The sequence below is a fragment of the Onychostoma macrolepis genome, chromosome 01, assembly GCF_012432095.1.
Source record: "Onychostoma macrolepis isolate SWU-2019 chromosome 01, ASM1243209v1, whole genome shotgun sequence".
In the NCBI taxonomy this organism is placed as follows: domain Eukaryota; kingdom Metazoa; phylum Chordata; class Actinopteri; order Cypriniformes; family Cyprinidae; genus Onychostoma; species Onychostoma macrolepis.
Genome location: NC_081155.1, coordinates 33,413,833 through 33,428,970, shown reverse-complemented (window position 1 = coordinate 33,428,970; position 15,138 = coordinate 33,413,833). Strand labels below are relative to the sequence as shown.

Genomic DNA, 15,138 nt, shown 5'->3' with positions numbered 1-15,138 from the left:
TGTAGTGGATGTGAAAAAGCTTAAATAGTTGTGAAACAGGTAATTAAAGCATTAGTTATGTTGTTTAACAGAATTGCACGTCTAGACATAAGATTTGTAAGTTCTTACACGTGTGAAATCATAACTATATTGTTTACAAATTCATAAGTTTACATGTGGCCAGTACGGGGATCGAACCCGCGACCTTGGCGTTATTAGCACCACGCTCTAACCAACTGAGCTAACCGGCCAACTGTAGAGATCGACCCACGGTGAGAAAGGCAAATGAACTCACAAACATAAATTCGTCCAGTTAATAATTGTTATATAAATAGAATGCCACAGATTTGGAACATTTGTCTTGAAATTATACTATCCCAGCCTATTCCCTTCGTGCCTACTTACACAAATTCTTAAATATCTTATGTGCTAACTTCCAAGCGTGGGTTTTTGCCACATTACTGCGCATGCGCGCCATCCCGACGCGCGCCGCTTGACAGGCATCAGCGGCGCGTTCCCGACAGTAGAGAGGGCGCGCCCGTAGACGTTGCTGCTCAGGCTTCAAGATGGCGGAAGCCCTGACAACTCAAGAGGAGGTGGTAAGATACCTAAATATTTCCACTAAGCCCTTCGTAAATTCCTTGGCGTTTCACGCTGAGCCGCCACCAGCTCATTTGTAGCAAGTATTAAGATGATATGCCATATAATACAGTTAATATATTTTTTTATTAACAGAGATGTTAATGTGAATCGCGGCCCAGTGGCTGTTTTTGAGGTAGCTGAGGTAAATGCTAACCTTTAGGTTAGCCGTGTTAGCGAACTAGCGACGCTCTACAGGGTAATACACACGCATAACGGTTTAATAAATATGTATTGGCTGGTATGGTTACTGGTTTATAGCATTGTAAAATGACTCTTACGTGTGTTGGATTGAACACAAGGTGTCTAGCAGTAAGTAACATTAGGTTGACATACAACGTGAATGTGATTCGCGGTCTATCTAGTCTGTTGACATTGATATTATTACAGAATGACTTCATTAAATAAATGCTAATATAACAAATCTGCATCGCTGGCCTGCCATGCGTAGGGTTTTATGACTCTCCATGTCGCTGTTAACTCAGCGAGCCGGGTGTCTAATGTGCTCCTGTGTTGGAAAATGTGAGACGCTCTCAGTTCTGTCCGTCTTACCGTGAGGACACTCATATCTAGTGCTGGAGGTGCCATTTGTTCTGACTCGTTGAGGAAAGGGTGCAATATGAGTGTAGCATAACGTCTGTCAGCACGATCCGTGTCTCTTTACAGCTGTCAGATCATCCTGCTTGTGCACATGCATTTGATTGAGTGGTGTCATCTTAAGGTACTGCAAAAGTGTTTCAGTTTTGCTTTTGGACACCCTTTGGAAAATCGGGTATCAGAGCAACTTAACGTTACTTTAGATCGACTGGTAGATTATTAGTTCATGCAGGTCAACCGATATAGGGATTCGTTGGCTGGAAATATGGGTTAGAGAGTGGGATTTCTAGCTAATGTTATAGCCTATATGTGACACAATCAAAAAATATTTTGATGATTAAAACTGAGATGTAAATTTATGTATTATCTTTAAAATGTTTTAATTATTTTTTTTCTAAAGAAGACTTTTATGCTGACCAAGGCTGCATTTATTTGATGACAAATGCAGTTAAATATTGTTATTTTAAACGAACGTTTTCTATTTAATATATTTTAAAATGCAATTTGTTGCTGTGATAGCAAAGCTGAATTTTCTGCAGTCATTACACCAGTCTTTATTGTCACATGGCCCTTTAGAAATCATTCTAATATACTGATTTGCTTCACAAGAAAATTATCATCAATGTTGACAACGTTTTTGCTGATTTTTGTGTGAAACTGATTGCTTTTTTTTTTCAAAAGAACATGATTTATTTTAAATAAAAGTATATCATAACATAAATGTTTTAGCTGTTGATCAATTTATTGTCCATGTTGAATAAGTGTTAATTTCTTAAAAAAAAAAAACATACTGACCCCAAATTTTTGAACAATAGTGTACACTCAAATGATTAAATTTTTAAATCGTGATTATGATTTTTGCTTTGCTCTTTTTGTTAAGCGTAATCCCCTGCGTTATTTTCCTACTCATTATTTATACTGAAACAAGCCTTTCTCTTAAATTGATACATTTTCTGCCCAGTGGTTTACTTAATCTACCCAACCAGGCAACCATGCGAACAGGCTTTCTCTGCATTACAGAAAAAGCACTGATGAGCTGAAAACATTGGCAAACATGTAAGTTGGAGCAATTTCTTGAGATATTCTGCTTAAATAAGTGTAATAAAGCCAGTTGGTTTACCTACATAATAAATACCTGGCCCTACATAATAAACTCAAAATTCACTAATATTAAAAAAACTGATTATTCATTGACACAGCCATTGATGCATTTTGGATTTTACAAAAGGGGAGACCTTACATTTCTATTATAATACGCAAAGAAAGCAATCCGTTCTGCGTTTCCATTCATCTCCACTTGCTTTTCCAGAATAAACATTGACTTTGGAATGCCTGTCAATAGAAAAGGATGTTATGTGCAGCAAGATGGTGTCATGCTAATCAGCCATTCTTTGGTCAAGCCAGCATGTTTATTGGCAATGCTGATGATCTCAAAGTGCCAAATATCAACTGATTTATCTGTGAGGTTGATACATTGGTTTGTCACTAGTGATGGCAGCCAGAGCCAACCAATACTATAAAGTACAACATGCATTACAATAGATATACAAAAATAAAAAAAAATAGATGCTGAGAGTGGGATGTTTAGCTGACATTGAACATGCTTTTTCAGTATTGGATAGAGTAAACCTCCTGATGAAATTTATGTTTGTGTGTGCGCCAGGCGGTGGAGGAGTTCCTGGCTGAGCTGAGGTGTCGGGAACAGTCTCAGAATGCAGATCTTGTCAGTCAGATGACAGCAGTTAAGTTCCTCATGGCAAGAAAGTTTGATGTCTCCAGAGCCATAGACCTCTTTCAGGCTTACAAGGTACAGTATACAGTACAGCTCAGATGATAAAATTCACTGTATGAGAGAGTCTGTGTACATTTTAGTTCTTGTGTCTCTGCAGAACACCAGAATAAAGGAAGGCATCTACAATATTAACCCAAATGAGGAGCCTTTAAGAAGCGAGTTACTCAGTGGGAAATTCACAGTTCTGGTGAGTACAGTTTCAGATGAACATAATGTGTGTGAACATTACTGATGTCCAGGTCAGCCTTTTGGATGCTGATACCGGTTTGCGGTTGCTTCTCTGCTGCAGGAACAATTTAGTTGCACAGATTGGAGATGGCATGATTTGTAGACTGTTTGAATGGTCAGACTGGCTTTCTCAGTCAGATATTAAAAACCATTTGAAATTTTATCAGATAGCGCATTATTTATATTTGCATGGGTGTGATGAGCTTTTTAATCAATGTTTATTGCTTTTTTAACATAGAATATCACTTTTGAATTGGCTCACTGTGTAAAAATGCCGTTGGAACACTACCGTTCAAACATTTGGGGTCATTTTGGGAATTTGTTTAAAGAAATTAATACTTTTATTTCATAGGGACATATTCAAGTGATCAAAAGTGACAGTAACAATGTCATCAAAGGATTTTACTCATCAAAGGATCCTGAAAATGTATTAGGTTAAGCAACACAGCTGTTTTCAACACTGATAACAATATGAAATGTTTCTTGAGCTGCAGATCAGCATATTAGAATGATTTCTGGAGCATCATAACATTGAAGATTGCTGAAAATTCAGCTTTGCCGTCACAGGAATAAATTACATTTGGTAATATATTTAAATAGAAAAATACCTATTTTAAATTATAATATTTCACAATATTACTGTTTTTACTGTATTGTTTTGATCAAATAAATGCAGCCTTGGCAAGCATAAGAGACTACTTTCAAGAACATTACAAAATCTTACCAACCCCAAACGGTTGAACTGTAATGTATTTTGCAAAGATGGTAAAACGAAAAACTAAGTAAGCCAGATTTTGGCAAACCACAGCTACAAGAATTCTTAATCACTTTCAGATTATGCAAACCAAAAACAGTGCATCAGCGAAATCATTCATATTTACAGTTCCAGTAAATAAAGCAGAAAATAAAGGCCACCATCATTGCTAGTGACGGCTAAGGAAATTTAATCTCTGATCTCACACCATCACACGGAGAGCACTTCCATGATCTTTGTTTAGTCTGGGCTTAACTGTTTGTTTCAGCCATTTTTCGTTCAGGGCCATGCTGTATACAGAGTTTGCTCAAGTGTTTGTGTAGGCAGTTCTGATGTATTCATCACATCTTAGATTTCCGAGCACTAAATATGTGAGAGAATTCTTCCAGTGATATAAAGATTAATTCAACCTTTGTATTACAGTAGACTGGTTTAAACTGGTTGGCTCAACTGACTTTTTTTGCTTGTACTTGTGTGTCTGCATATTAGTTGTGCATGTTTTTACAAGTTGTGTATGCATTAATTTGGCTTCTGTGTGTATAGCCCGGTCGTGACGCGAAAGGTGCTGCTTTGGCGCTTTTTACAGCACGTCTCCATCGGCCAGACCTCACTACCCATAAGGCTGTTCTTCAGGCCATTATATATCAGCTGGACAAGGCCATTGAGAGGTAAAATAGACCACATCCATAAATCTGATCAAATTTAATATGGTTAACAGCTCTGCATTTTCATCTAAATCATCTTTCTCTCCCCCAGCGTTCAGACACAGAGAGACGGACTCATTTTCATCTATGATATGACTAACTCCACATATGCCAATTTTGACTATGAGCTATGCGTCAAGATTTTGAATCTGCTTAAAGTAAGTGTTTTTATGCTATCAGAACCATCTGTCTGTTTCACAGTGAGTTCATATGGCAATAACAGAGCTCAGTGGAGCTTGGATTTACTCTTTTGATATATAAGAAGCTTTTCATCTGTCATCTGTATTTGCTGTTATCTTTGTAATATGCGTAAAACTGGAGGTTTATTAATATTTAGTTACATACAAATAGGGTTTGCTGATATATTGAATATTCACAATATATATTTAGGATAATTTGTCAGCATATTATGCCAGAATTGTACACATCGCTATGATCTTTATTTATTTACTTTTTATTTGTCTAAAATATAGATTTCTTAAAGATTTTGTCCTTAGACTCATTTCACAAGCCTTGCTTGTCTTGCAGCTGTCAAAAGTGTTAAGGTGTTTTAGTAGTGTCTTTAAGTTCAGTAGCAAAAGTTTATATATTAGAAGACAAAATTACCATGTTACATTTGTTCATATTCTCTGCCATTCAAGTTTGGGTTTGCTAAAATATTGTAACATTTTTAAAAGGACTCTTTTATGAACTTTTCAGCAGGCATTATTCCAGTTTTCAGTGTCCCTAGAAATAATTCTAGAATGCTGATTTGATGCTCAAGGTTATTACTATTGATGTTGACAACAGTTATGCTACTTTATATTTTTGTGGAAACTTTGATACATTGTTTTCAGGATTCTTTGATGAATAGAAAGTTCAAAAGAATAGCTCTTGACACAGACGTAAAGGTCTTTACTGTCTCTTTTGATTAATTTAATGCGTCCTTGCTGAATAAATGTTTAAATTTTTTCAAATTAACTTCAAATATTTGTTCACTTTTTTACTGACCCCAAACATTTGAATGGTATTGGGTTATTACAGCTAGATTTTCAGTGTTTTAGTTTATGCATTTTAAATCTTGTACTTAGAAACTGTCTGTGTGGTTAAAAAAAATCATCTGATTAAAAAACGGTAATAGTGGAGCAAAGGAAATAATGACCAGTTCTTGAAATATCTTGAAAAATGTTGTTTTTCAAGTCGATAAATCCTGCTATCTAAGGGAGACCATTGACCGGATAATTATGAAAGTGCATGAGACCAAGATTCTTTGTTTTGTCCAGAATTGACAAAGTATGCAGACATCCCCTTTTAATTAACAGATTTTGCTATTTTAGCCCCACCCATTACAAGTGCATAAAATCAAGCACATATCCATAATCCTCCTTAGACAAACGTTTTTAGCAAAAAGAGACAAACAATTTTTGTTCCAGCATTACAATGCCCCTGTGCACAAAGCTAGATCCAGAGAGATTATTTCCTGAGTTTTGTGTGAAAGAACTGCACAAAGCCCAGACCTGAACCCTACTGAACACCTTTGGGATGAATTGTACCGCAGACTGTGAGCCAGGACCCATCACTCATCTTCACTGCCTGACCTCACAGATGCTGTCGGGTCTGAATGTGAGCAAATCCTCAGCATTTAGTGTCTTTCTAGAGGAGTGGAAGCTTTTAGAGCAGCAAAAGGAGGATGAACATGTTATTATTTCCAGCTGATGAACGATAAAAACGTTGACCAATCAAAATCCACCTGACTAATAAATAGAATGTTATCATGCATTGGTGTGGACACTGACTTGGTGTGGGATTGACGCAGTCCTTTCTATGTTGTGCTTACTGTCTTTTTTGTGATTTAGGGGGCTTTCCCTGCTCGTCTGAAATGTGTCTTTATTGTGTCATCTCCGCTGTGGTTCAGAGCACCATTTGCGGTACTCCGTCTGTTTGTGAGAGAGAAACTGAGAGAGAGGGTATGTCTAGTGCTCATTAAACTTTTGAAAAGTGGACAGTCCTACATTTATTATTTTTAAGGGTGGAATACTTTGAATGTGATTGCTTGTTTGTATTCATGTGATACCTCTGCAGGTGTGCACTGTAAAAGCCCACGAACTGGTTAATCACATACCGGTCAGCTCTCTTCCAGAACATTTGGGTGGCTCGTCACAGTATAGTCACATTGCTTGGATCCAGTCCTGTGTCAACTCCAGCCCCAACCACCCTAATAACTCACCCTACGTCACTGCGGACTGCTTGGGCAGTCTACTCCGCTCCTACTCCATGGAGCATGGTCAGAACACTTCAGCAGACCCCTTAACTGCTAATACTTCAGGGGCCACTCTCCTGGGGGACGGACTGAACTCAAACTGCCCCATACTGGATGATGGAAATGCCAACCTGCAGAACCACAGGACAGCGGGACATGCGCATTGGAACGGCTCTGTAATGCCAGGTTCAGGGGGAATCTCGGGATCCAACGCAAATGTCGTCAATGGCCGAGGCCGGCAGCCGCCACCACAGTCAGACACGCCCCCAGACACGCCCCTGCATCAAAAACACACAGCTGGTGCCATAGTACCAGGAGGTGGCGGTACTGTGGGTATGGAAGGTGCATGTTTGGATGACAGTAGGCAGGATGGCAATGGCGCTGAGGACAGCCAACAGGATGTGGAGTTTCAGGAAGAGGAAGTGGACGGGGGAGATGGCGTTCCACCCCTCCCGCTGAAATCAAGGCCGCCGCCTCTCCATCACAGCTCTGCCCCAGATATGAGCTGGTTACCGGGAACGGAAATGGCTGCATTGTCAGTGCACGTGGCTGAGCTGGGCGGAATGAGTGTGCAGGATCTGGTGCAGCACGTGAAACTTAAAAAGAAGAAGGGCATTTATCAGGAGTACGAGGAGATCCGCAAAGAACCTCCTGCTGGAACCTTTGACTACTCTAAGTAAGTGACATTTGCTTTCAAGGAATGGCTGTAAAGATAATATATTTACAGACAAAGAAGTGTTGGCTTATATAAATACTATGCTTATTCTGACAGGAAAACCTCTAACCAGATAAAGAATCGCTACAGTGATGTCCTTTGCCTTGACCAATCACGTGTTCGACTCTGTCTGCTCAACAATGAGGATGATGAGGTCAGAGTAATGCATCTTCCTTTATGATTTTCATTGTTCAATGCAGTGTTATTTTAGTTTTTCAGTCTTCAAATTTTTTTTTTAATGTGCTTTTGTCTTTTTTATTAGTTTTTCTGTGTAAAATATTTCTATGTAACTTTAAGTTATTAGTATTTCAGTTTAGGTTTATAATCCTCTAGAATGCAAGTAAATCAATCGCATATGTGACTAAATTTCCATGCTAGGCATGGCAATAGGGTTGAGAAAATAAATCGACGCATTGCGAATCGAGAAGTGATTCAGCATCGATTCTGAGATTTTTTTGAATGCATTGCGATTATTTCTTGAGTCGATTCTGAGCTTAGTTTTGAACAGCAGATGGCACTGCATGCTTTAGAAACAGCCGTACTCTGCTCATTTCCAAACCCTTGCACACACTTGAACCTAAAATAATCATTCATAAAATTCAAAAAGATTGAAGCGAATTACAAGGGTCTTCACAATGGCCTGTGTTTACATCAATCTCACGTCATAAAAGCATTCTGAGCCGAGATGAAATTACATGACTCAACCGAACGCACAAGCGCTCTTCAGCTCTTCTTCATGTGCATTTGAGTGTGCGGATACAAACTAGATTAGAGCGCCATCTGCTGTTAAAATCTAAGCTCAGAATCGATTCCAGAGAGAATCGCAATTAGGGATGTTCATTTTGACTGGTTAACCGTTAACCGATTGTATAGAATTTTGACCAATTATTACAATCAGTTAAACGGTTTAAAAAGTAATTTATTATTTTTTTTCAGTAGGCCTAATTTATCAAAATATTTTAAAAGGTTTGCTGCATGGTTAAAATTCACTACGCGTATAAAAAAAAACATGTCGCGTAGGCCTATAAGTCGCATTTTATTATTTCATTCAGAAATAGGCCTAAAGCCTACGCAAAATGTTTACAAACATTATAATAAACACTGTAAACATAGCTAGGCTATTTTAGTTCCCCTCACTCCACAACAAATCCTTTCAATTTAACGGTATTTAGAAAAGAACAAGAATGAAAAATATAAGAAGCTATAGCATATAAATAACAAGCCAAAACGAATTCATTTAGGCTAAAACGAAACTGAAACCAAAGTTGGGTCTCTCATTCGACAAAATCAAATATTTCCATATTCGCGATGTATTTGAATGCCAAAATATTATTTATTATGTAGCTACTTCACTGGCGTTCCAATATCCACGTAAAACAAAATGTTTTGCATAACATCACGGTGGTTCAGTGATAACGCTTAACGGCGCAGATTGTTCTACATATTTAAACTGAGTAGTGTGTATTTTATTATGATAATGAACAGGCTGGGTTATTGTCAAGGTAGCAAAGCTTAACTGTGTGCACACATGTAGCACCAGCGCAATCACTTAAATTTTTTCCTTCTAAAAGTGGAAGCAACTGCTCCTTTTAGTCATAAAGATAATCGGAATTGTAAAAGGTTTGCTTTTATTTGTGTATGTTCACAACACAAACAAATCTTTGTGCTTTTGTAAAATAGGCCTAAAGAAAAATAGGATGCTCCTGTCTGCCGTTTCCTTTTGCGCAGCACAAAAATGAACAGAAACTCTGCATACTAGGCTACTTGTTGCACAGTTTTTTTCTTTCATTTTCTTAATTTATTATTTAAGTAAAGAGATATTTCTCGTATAGGCCTATTTATTTGTTTTACATATTGCCTATATATTTGCGCCGAACCGCTGCAGGTGCATAATGTGGTATGATATGACTGCTTTTTTTTGCTGCTTTTTGCACATGTAAAATTAATCCCCGGAAAACAAATGTTATAGTAGCCTATTTTTAACGGGTCACAGACACTTATCCTTTCTAATTTAGTTCAATTCTAATTTAAAATCTTGTCGGTTAACGGTTAATAATTGGTTAACGAGTGTCGGCTGTCTGTTAGGAGAAATAACCGAAATGAACATCTCTAATCGTGATGCATTCGGAAGATCTCAGAATCGATTCTGCATCGATTTATCGTCGCAGCCCTACTAGGCAACCAAATAATTTCTATTGTTAGCCATTGGCTAATAAATTATTAGATTTCACTCGCCAGGGTTTGAGTTAAAGGCCAAGTACAAGTTTAACACAGATATTTCACTTACCTTCACTCATTTTGAACACTGCACTGTCTTTAAATCACACCGTGAACTCTAGTGTGTATTTGTCGATTGACTGATGTTGAAAGTGTACTTTCGGATCATATTATACATGAATGTACATGAATGTATTTTAATGAAGATAAGGTGATTTGGTGGAATCATAAAAAAAAAAAAAGTCTGCTGAGTACACACAAATTTTTACTATCCAGCGGCAATTCTATGGGCAAGGTGTACGTGGAGGGTTGGTTTAGTAGTTTAAATACATTTTATTATTATTTTTTTTAATCTAATAATTTTATTTCAGTTACTTAAATTTTTTGTGTGTGTTTTGGTTTAACACTGGTTTATTGACTGTTTTCTTCATCAATTTGATTGTTTACTTTCAGACATCTGACTACATAAATGCAAGTTTCATGGATGGTTACAAGAGGAGCAATGCTTACATTGCTACTCAGGGTGAGACACTTTGTTTTTTAGAACTAAACATTGTGTTTTGAAGTACACATACATGCATGTTACAGATGTTAGTTGATGTGTGTAAATGTAAATGTCTGGGTTGTTTCAGGGCCTTTGCCAAAAACATTTGGAGACTTTTGGCGAATGGTGTGGGAGCAAATGGTTTTAATAATTGTTATGACTACAAGGTTAGTTTCCTTCTGTAAAAGTTGAGTTGCTTTTCCTTTAAGGAATGTTTTAATGATGCTTTAACAGGATTTTGGACAGGATAATATAGGGCTGCAACTAACTACAATACCATTCTAAAGTTTGGGGTCAGAAAGATTTTTTTATTAATGCTTTTATTCAGCAAGGATGCTGCATGAAATTGATCAAAACTAAGTTTTTTTTTGTTGCCTTTGCATCGTTACAAAAGACTTCTAATATAATTAAATGCAGTTCTCGAAGAATCCAGAAATTCATGAAAACCATGTAGTTTCCACAAAAATGTTAATCAGCTTAACTTTGTTCAACATTGATAATACAACATTGATAACACCAAATCCGCATATTAAAATGATTTCTGAAGGACCGTGACACACTGAAGACCTGGACTAATGGCTGCTGAAAATTCAGCTTTGCATCTCAAGAATAAATTCTTTTCTTGTATTTCTATATTCTTTAAAGTTCTTTTGAAGTATATTTTACAGTTTAACTGTTTACTGTATTTCTTAGCGACCCTAAATATTTGAATGGTAACTTAAAAAAAAGCCTTGTTTTTGTATTTAATTGAACACAGTCTAAATTAGCTAAAGGTGTATCATTTTATATTACCGGTATATAATGTCCAATTACGAATTGCATCATAATGGACATGTAATTGCAGTTGTGGTGACTCCATGTTTGTTATTGCAGCCCTGCTCTTTTCATTTAACGCAAATGCATAATAATTTTGTTAATAGAATGTCTGTCCTTTATTCAGGGATCATTTCATTGACTTTATAGATATTTTGGTAACACTTTACAATAAGGTTCATTAGTTAAACATTAGTTAATGTATTAACTAACATGAACTAACCATGAGCAATACATTTGTTACTGTATTTACTAATCTTCGCTAACATTAGTTAATGCACTGTGAACTAACATGAACATCTGTATTTTTATTAACTAATGTTAACAAGATTTTAATAATGTATTAGTAAATGTTGAAATTAATATTAACAAAGATTAATAAACGCTGTATAAGTGCAGTTTATTATTAGTTAATGTTAACTAATGTAGTTAACTAATGAACCTTATTGTAAAGTGTTACCGATATTTTTCATCATTATATTAAAAATAAAGATTAATATCTGACGAAGAAGACCAGTATAACGATTCTTGATCTTTTTTCTGTCTCCGTCTCAGAGTTGTAGAGCGAGGCCGAGTGAAATGCGGACAGTACTGGCCATTAGAGGCTGGCCGCACTGAGGAATATGGGTACTTTTTGGTGAGAAATGTCCATATTGAGATGTTTCAGGACTTTAAGCTATCACACCTGGAGCTCTTCAACACTCAGGTCAGCATCTCAGTCACTGGTTTTGTCTTTATTTTTATTTGATTTCATTTCCATGTGCAATAGAGGTTCTTCTCACTTAGCCAGTTATTATTACAGTCTGGTCAACTTTTTGGCTTATTCTAGCAGAGTTGCGTCACAAACCGATTGTGTGGTCAAAGGCATACGTTGATCCTGAAGCTTCTCTTTCAGACAGGGGAATGTAGGGAAGTGTCTCATTATCTCTACATGAGCTGGCCAGATTTTGGTGTTCCGAAGTCAGCGTCGGCCATGTTGGATTTCCGGGCACACGTGAAACAGAGACAAGAGTCCTCATTACAAACACTGTATCCTGATTGGACGGGACCCCTAGGAGGCCCCCCGGTGGTGGTGCACTGCAGCGCAGGCATCGGCCGAACAGGTGACTTTTTGCCTTTGTGTTTGATCTCATTTCTTAACCGCACTACAGTATTCTTACCAGTTTTCTTTTTTCCTTCACCCTCAGGCACGTTTTGTACTTTAGACATTTGCCTCTCTCGTCTGGAGGACATCGGGACAGTGGACATTAAGCAGACGGTGCGTCGCATGCGGACGCAGCGTGCCTTCAGCATCCAAACGTGGGACCAGTACTACTTTTGCTACAAAGCAGTGATCGAGTACGCCCAACAGAGCGGCCTGCTGCAGCCCGTGGAGTGGTCCGACACCGAGCTGGAGACCGACAGCGAGTGAATCAGGATAACCAGAACTCGCAGGAGAGGGCGCAAAAGGCACGGAAGGAAAAGAAGCGTCTTTTCCCCTCTCTTGGCTACACGTAGACTCCACCGCCGAGGAAGGAGCGGAGGATGCTTTTGTCCTGCCACTTTTCAAGCCCTTCTTCTCACTCTGATCCAGACGAGATCAGAGATTGTGGCTTGATGTACGAGTTGTAGCATTTTTTGGGGTTTTTAAAAAACATTTTTTTTTATAAATACTGACTTGCACATGTGGAATGACAAACTTGAAAAATCCAGTTTATCGTATTACCTGCTCTTTTTATGCTCAAAGTGTTGTCGAAACTCAATATCGCTCAACTTGGGGGTTAAATTCACACTTTTTATCAAAAGTGTAAAAACATAAAACTTGAATATTCTTTTTTTTTTTCTTTTTTTTTTTTTCTCCGTCACATTCAAATAGCAACTTCTATGTGTCTGAACAGGTTTCTTTCAGTTGTGTACTTCATCGTTAAACTAATCTTCAAGCCAAAGGTATGTTGTCGAATGCTTGGATGTATCCGTAATGATCGGTGTGACTTAAACCCTTGTATATCTTGTAACATACATTTATATAATGTGCATAACAACCTTTGAAAAAGCCTTGTTTTAATATAATACTCTTAACTTTCTTCAGAATTATATATATATATATATATATATATATATATATATATATATATATATATATATATATATATATATATATATATATATATATATATATATATATATATATATATATATAAAAAGAATATATGTATAAGTATATATAAAGAATATATGTATAAGTATATGTTGGGTTAAAACAATATGAAAGAGAAGGAGGAACACAACTATGCTATATATAAGGTATATCTTGGTGACTGTTCTGGTCCTGCAGATTTTTTGATTTTCATCTAACCGTAATCCATGATTATCCAGCCTTAATGCAGGCCGTCTATCATTCGCAGAGCATCTCAACTGTGAAGATTCTCTCTGAATTCTGGCCCTTAACCTTCAATCACTGCCTTGCTCCCTCTAAAGTATGAACTTTTGACTTTTGACTCAGCTGGTCTTTTTTTATTTCTACTTGTTTTGTTTTTAAAAAAATCTCCTTCCACTGCGGGCCCCAAGTTGAAGTATCCTGACCCACACGGGCACTGATTCTGTTACCGTGATTATCTTAAGTGTTCCGTACCGATGTGAAGTGTTGGAGTCATTTGTTACTAGTGAACTGGGGTCTTCAGCTGTATGGTGTGTGTTTGTGTGTGTGTGTGTGTCTTGGGGTCAAAAAGCCCCGGTTTTTGTGCCTTCAAGTTTTCCGTAGCGCAATGTGTAGTTTCAGGCAACGAGTAGAACAACTGGTCTCACATGCATATAGGGAATTTATTTTAATCTCAGGGGTATACTTGGTGTTTTCCTGCTCTCAAAACGTCATTTGCCTCTCTGGTAATTATCATTTCCAAAAAAACAGAAAACAAAAAACAAACAAAAAAACCTAAAAAAAAAAAAACAGCGAAAGACAAAAAACAAAGTATACAAATTATATTTCAAATTTTATACAGCATCCTGTATTATATTCTGTTTTTATTTATGCCTTTGTAGAACTCCAGCAGTATTGAAATTTGAATGTTGGTACGAAAAAATGAACAGACATACTATTTTAAACGGATAAGCTAAAGAAATCAAACCGCGTAACAAAAGACTGATCAGTTTAGTTTTTTTTTTTTTTTTTTTTCTTCCATTCAGTTCAGTGTGGAATTATGTTACTCATTATTGTGTTTTGGGAGATAAAATCTGTTATTTTTCCAGATGCCTGTAGCAGAACTTTTTTCATACTCTGTGAACTGTTAAAGGGCCAAGACTGAAACAAACATGTTACCGATCAGCATGCCTGCCACTAACAGTTTTTAACTATTTGCCAATCAAAAGACAAAGGTTTTACATGTAAGAAAACCAAAAAGAAAAAAAAAAAAAACAGAATATGAACTTGAATGTTATGATTAGATAAAAATCACGTCATCTTTGGGAGAACTTTGGAATGCTTTCTCCTTGAATATCAATGCTTGTATGATGACAGATGGTAGTGAATGTGTGAACGTCCCACTCATCTAATGTTTACTTGTTGACTGAGTTGTCCAATGCAGGTGTGCAGAATGTGCTTGACTGTTTTATACAGCTGATTCCTGCTTGAATGAGATTAAGTGGAAGAGACACACTTGGCTCTGATTTATTAAAGCAGTCGGGAATGCGATGAGTGTTTTTATTTTTCCTTGTTTTGGTGCCCGAATTTCTTGTGATTTGAGTAATGGCCTTTTTACCCGACATCTGCAGTAGTGTCGTAGTAAACATGAATATTATTCTGAAACTGAGCATGTGTTTGTGTGTTAAAATGAGTTGACGAGAATTGAAACGTGAAACAATGACTTTATTGAAATATATAACCCTTGTCAAAGGAGTGATTTATTTCAGAATTGGCTGCGATTTGGTGTTTGTTTGAGCCA

The 15,138-nt window shown here is 37.0% G+C and overlaps 1 protein-coding gene and 1 non-coding gene across 5 annotated transcripts; one reads left to right on the top strand and one right to left on the bottom strand.

The window, feature by feature from the left end:
* Positions 1 to 112: 112 nt before the first annotated feature.
* ptpn9b (protein tyrosine phosphatase non-receptor type 9b) lies at positions 113 to 13,295 on the top strand. Of its 4 annotated transcripts, XM_058783901.1 has the most exons (14): positions 535 to 578; positions 2,177 to 2,271; positions 2,879 to 3,022; positions 3,105 to 3,194; positions 4,533 to 4,657; positions 4,746 to 4,851; positions 6,529 to 6,639; positions 6,755 to 7,608; positions 7,705 to 7,801; positions 10,318 to 10,387; positions 10,497 to 10,575; positions 11,777 to 11,927; positions 12,117 to 12,324; positions 12,409 to 13,295. In XM_058783901.1, the coding sequence occupies exons 3-14, from the start codon at positions 2,948 to 2,950 to the stop codon at positions 12,630 to 12,632; spliced, it is 2,190 nt and encodes a 729-aa protein (XP_058639884.1). In that variant the 5' UTR covers positions 535 to 578; positions 2,177 to 2,271; positions 2,879 to 2,947; the 3' UTR covers positions 12,633 to 13,295. The 4 variants fall into 4 exon arrangements, with proteins under 4 accessions (XP_058639867.1, XP_058639874.1, XP_058639884.1 ...); XM_058783884.1 differs by lacking the exon at positions 2,177 to 2,271 and having other exon boundaries at positions 113 to 578; XM_058783891.1 differs by lacking the exon at positions 2,177 to 2,271 and having other exon boundaries at positions 531 to 575.
* Positions 157 to 230, bottom strand: trnai-aau (transfer RNA isoleucine (anticodon AAU)). Its single transcript has one exon. It is a non-coding gene; the product is annotated as a tRNA-Ile (tRNA).
* Positions 13,296 to 15,138: the final 1,843 nt, after the last annotated feature.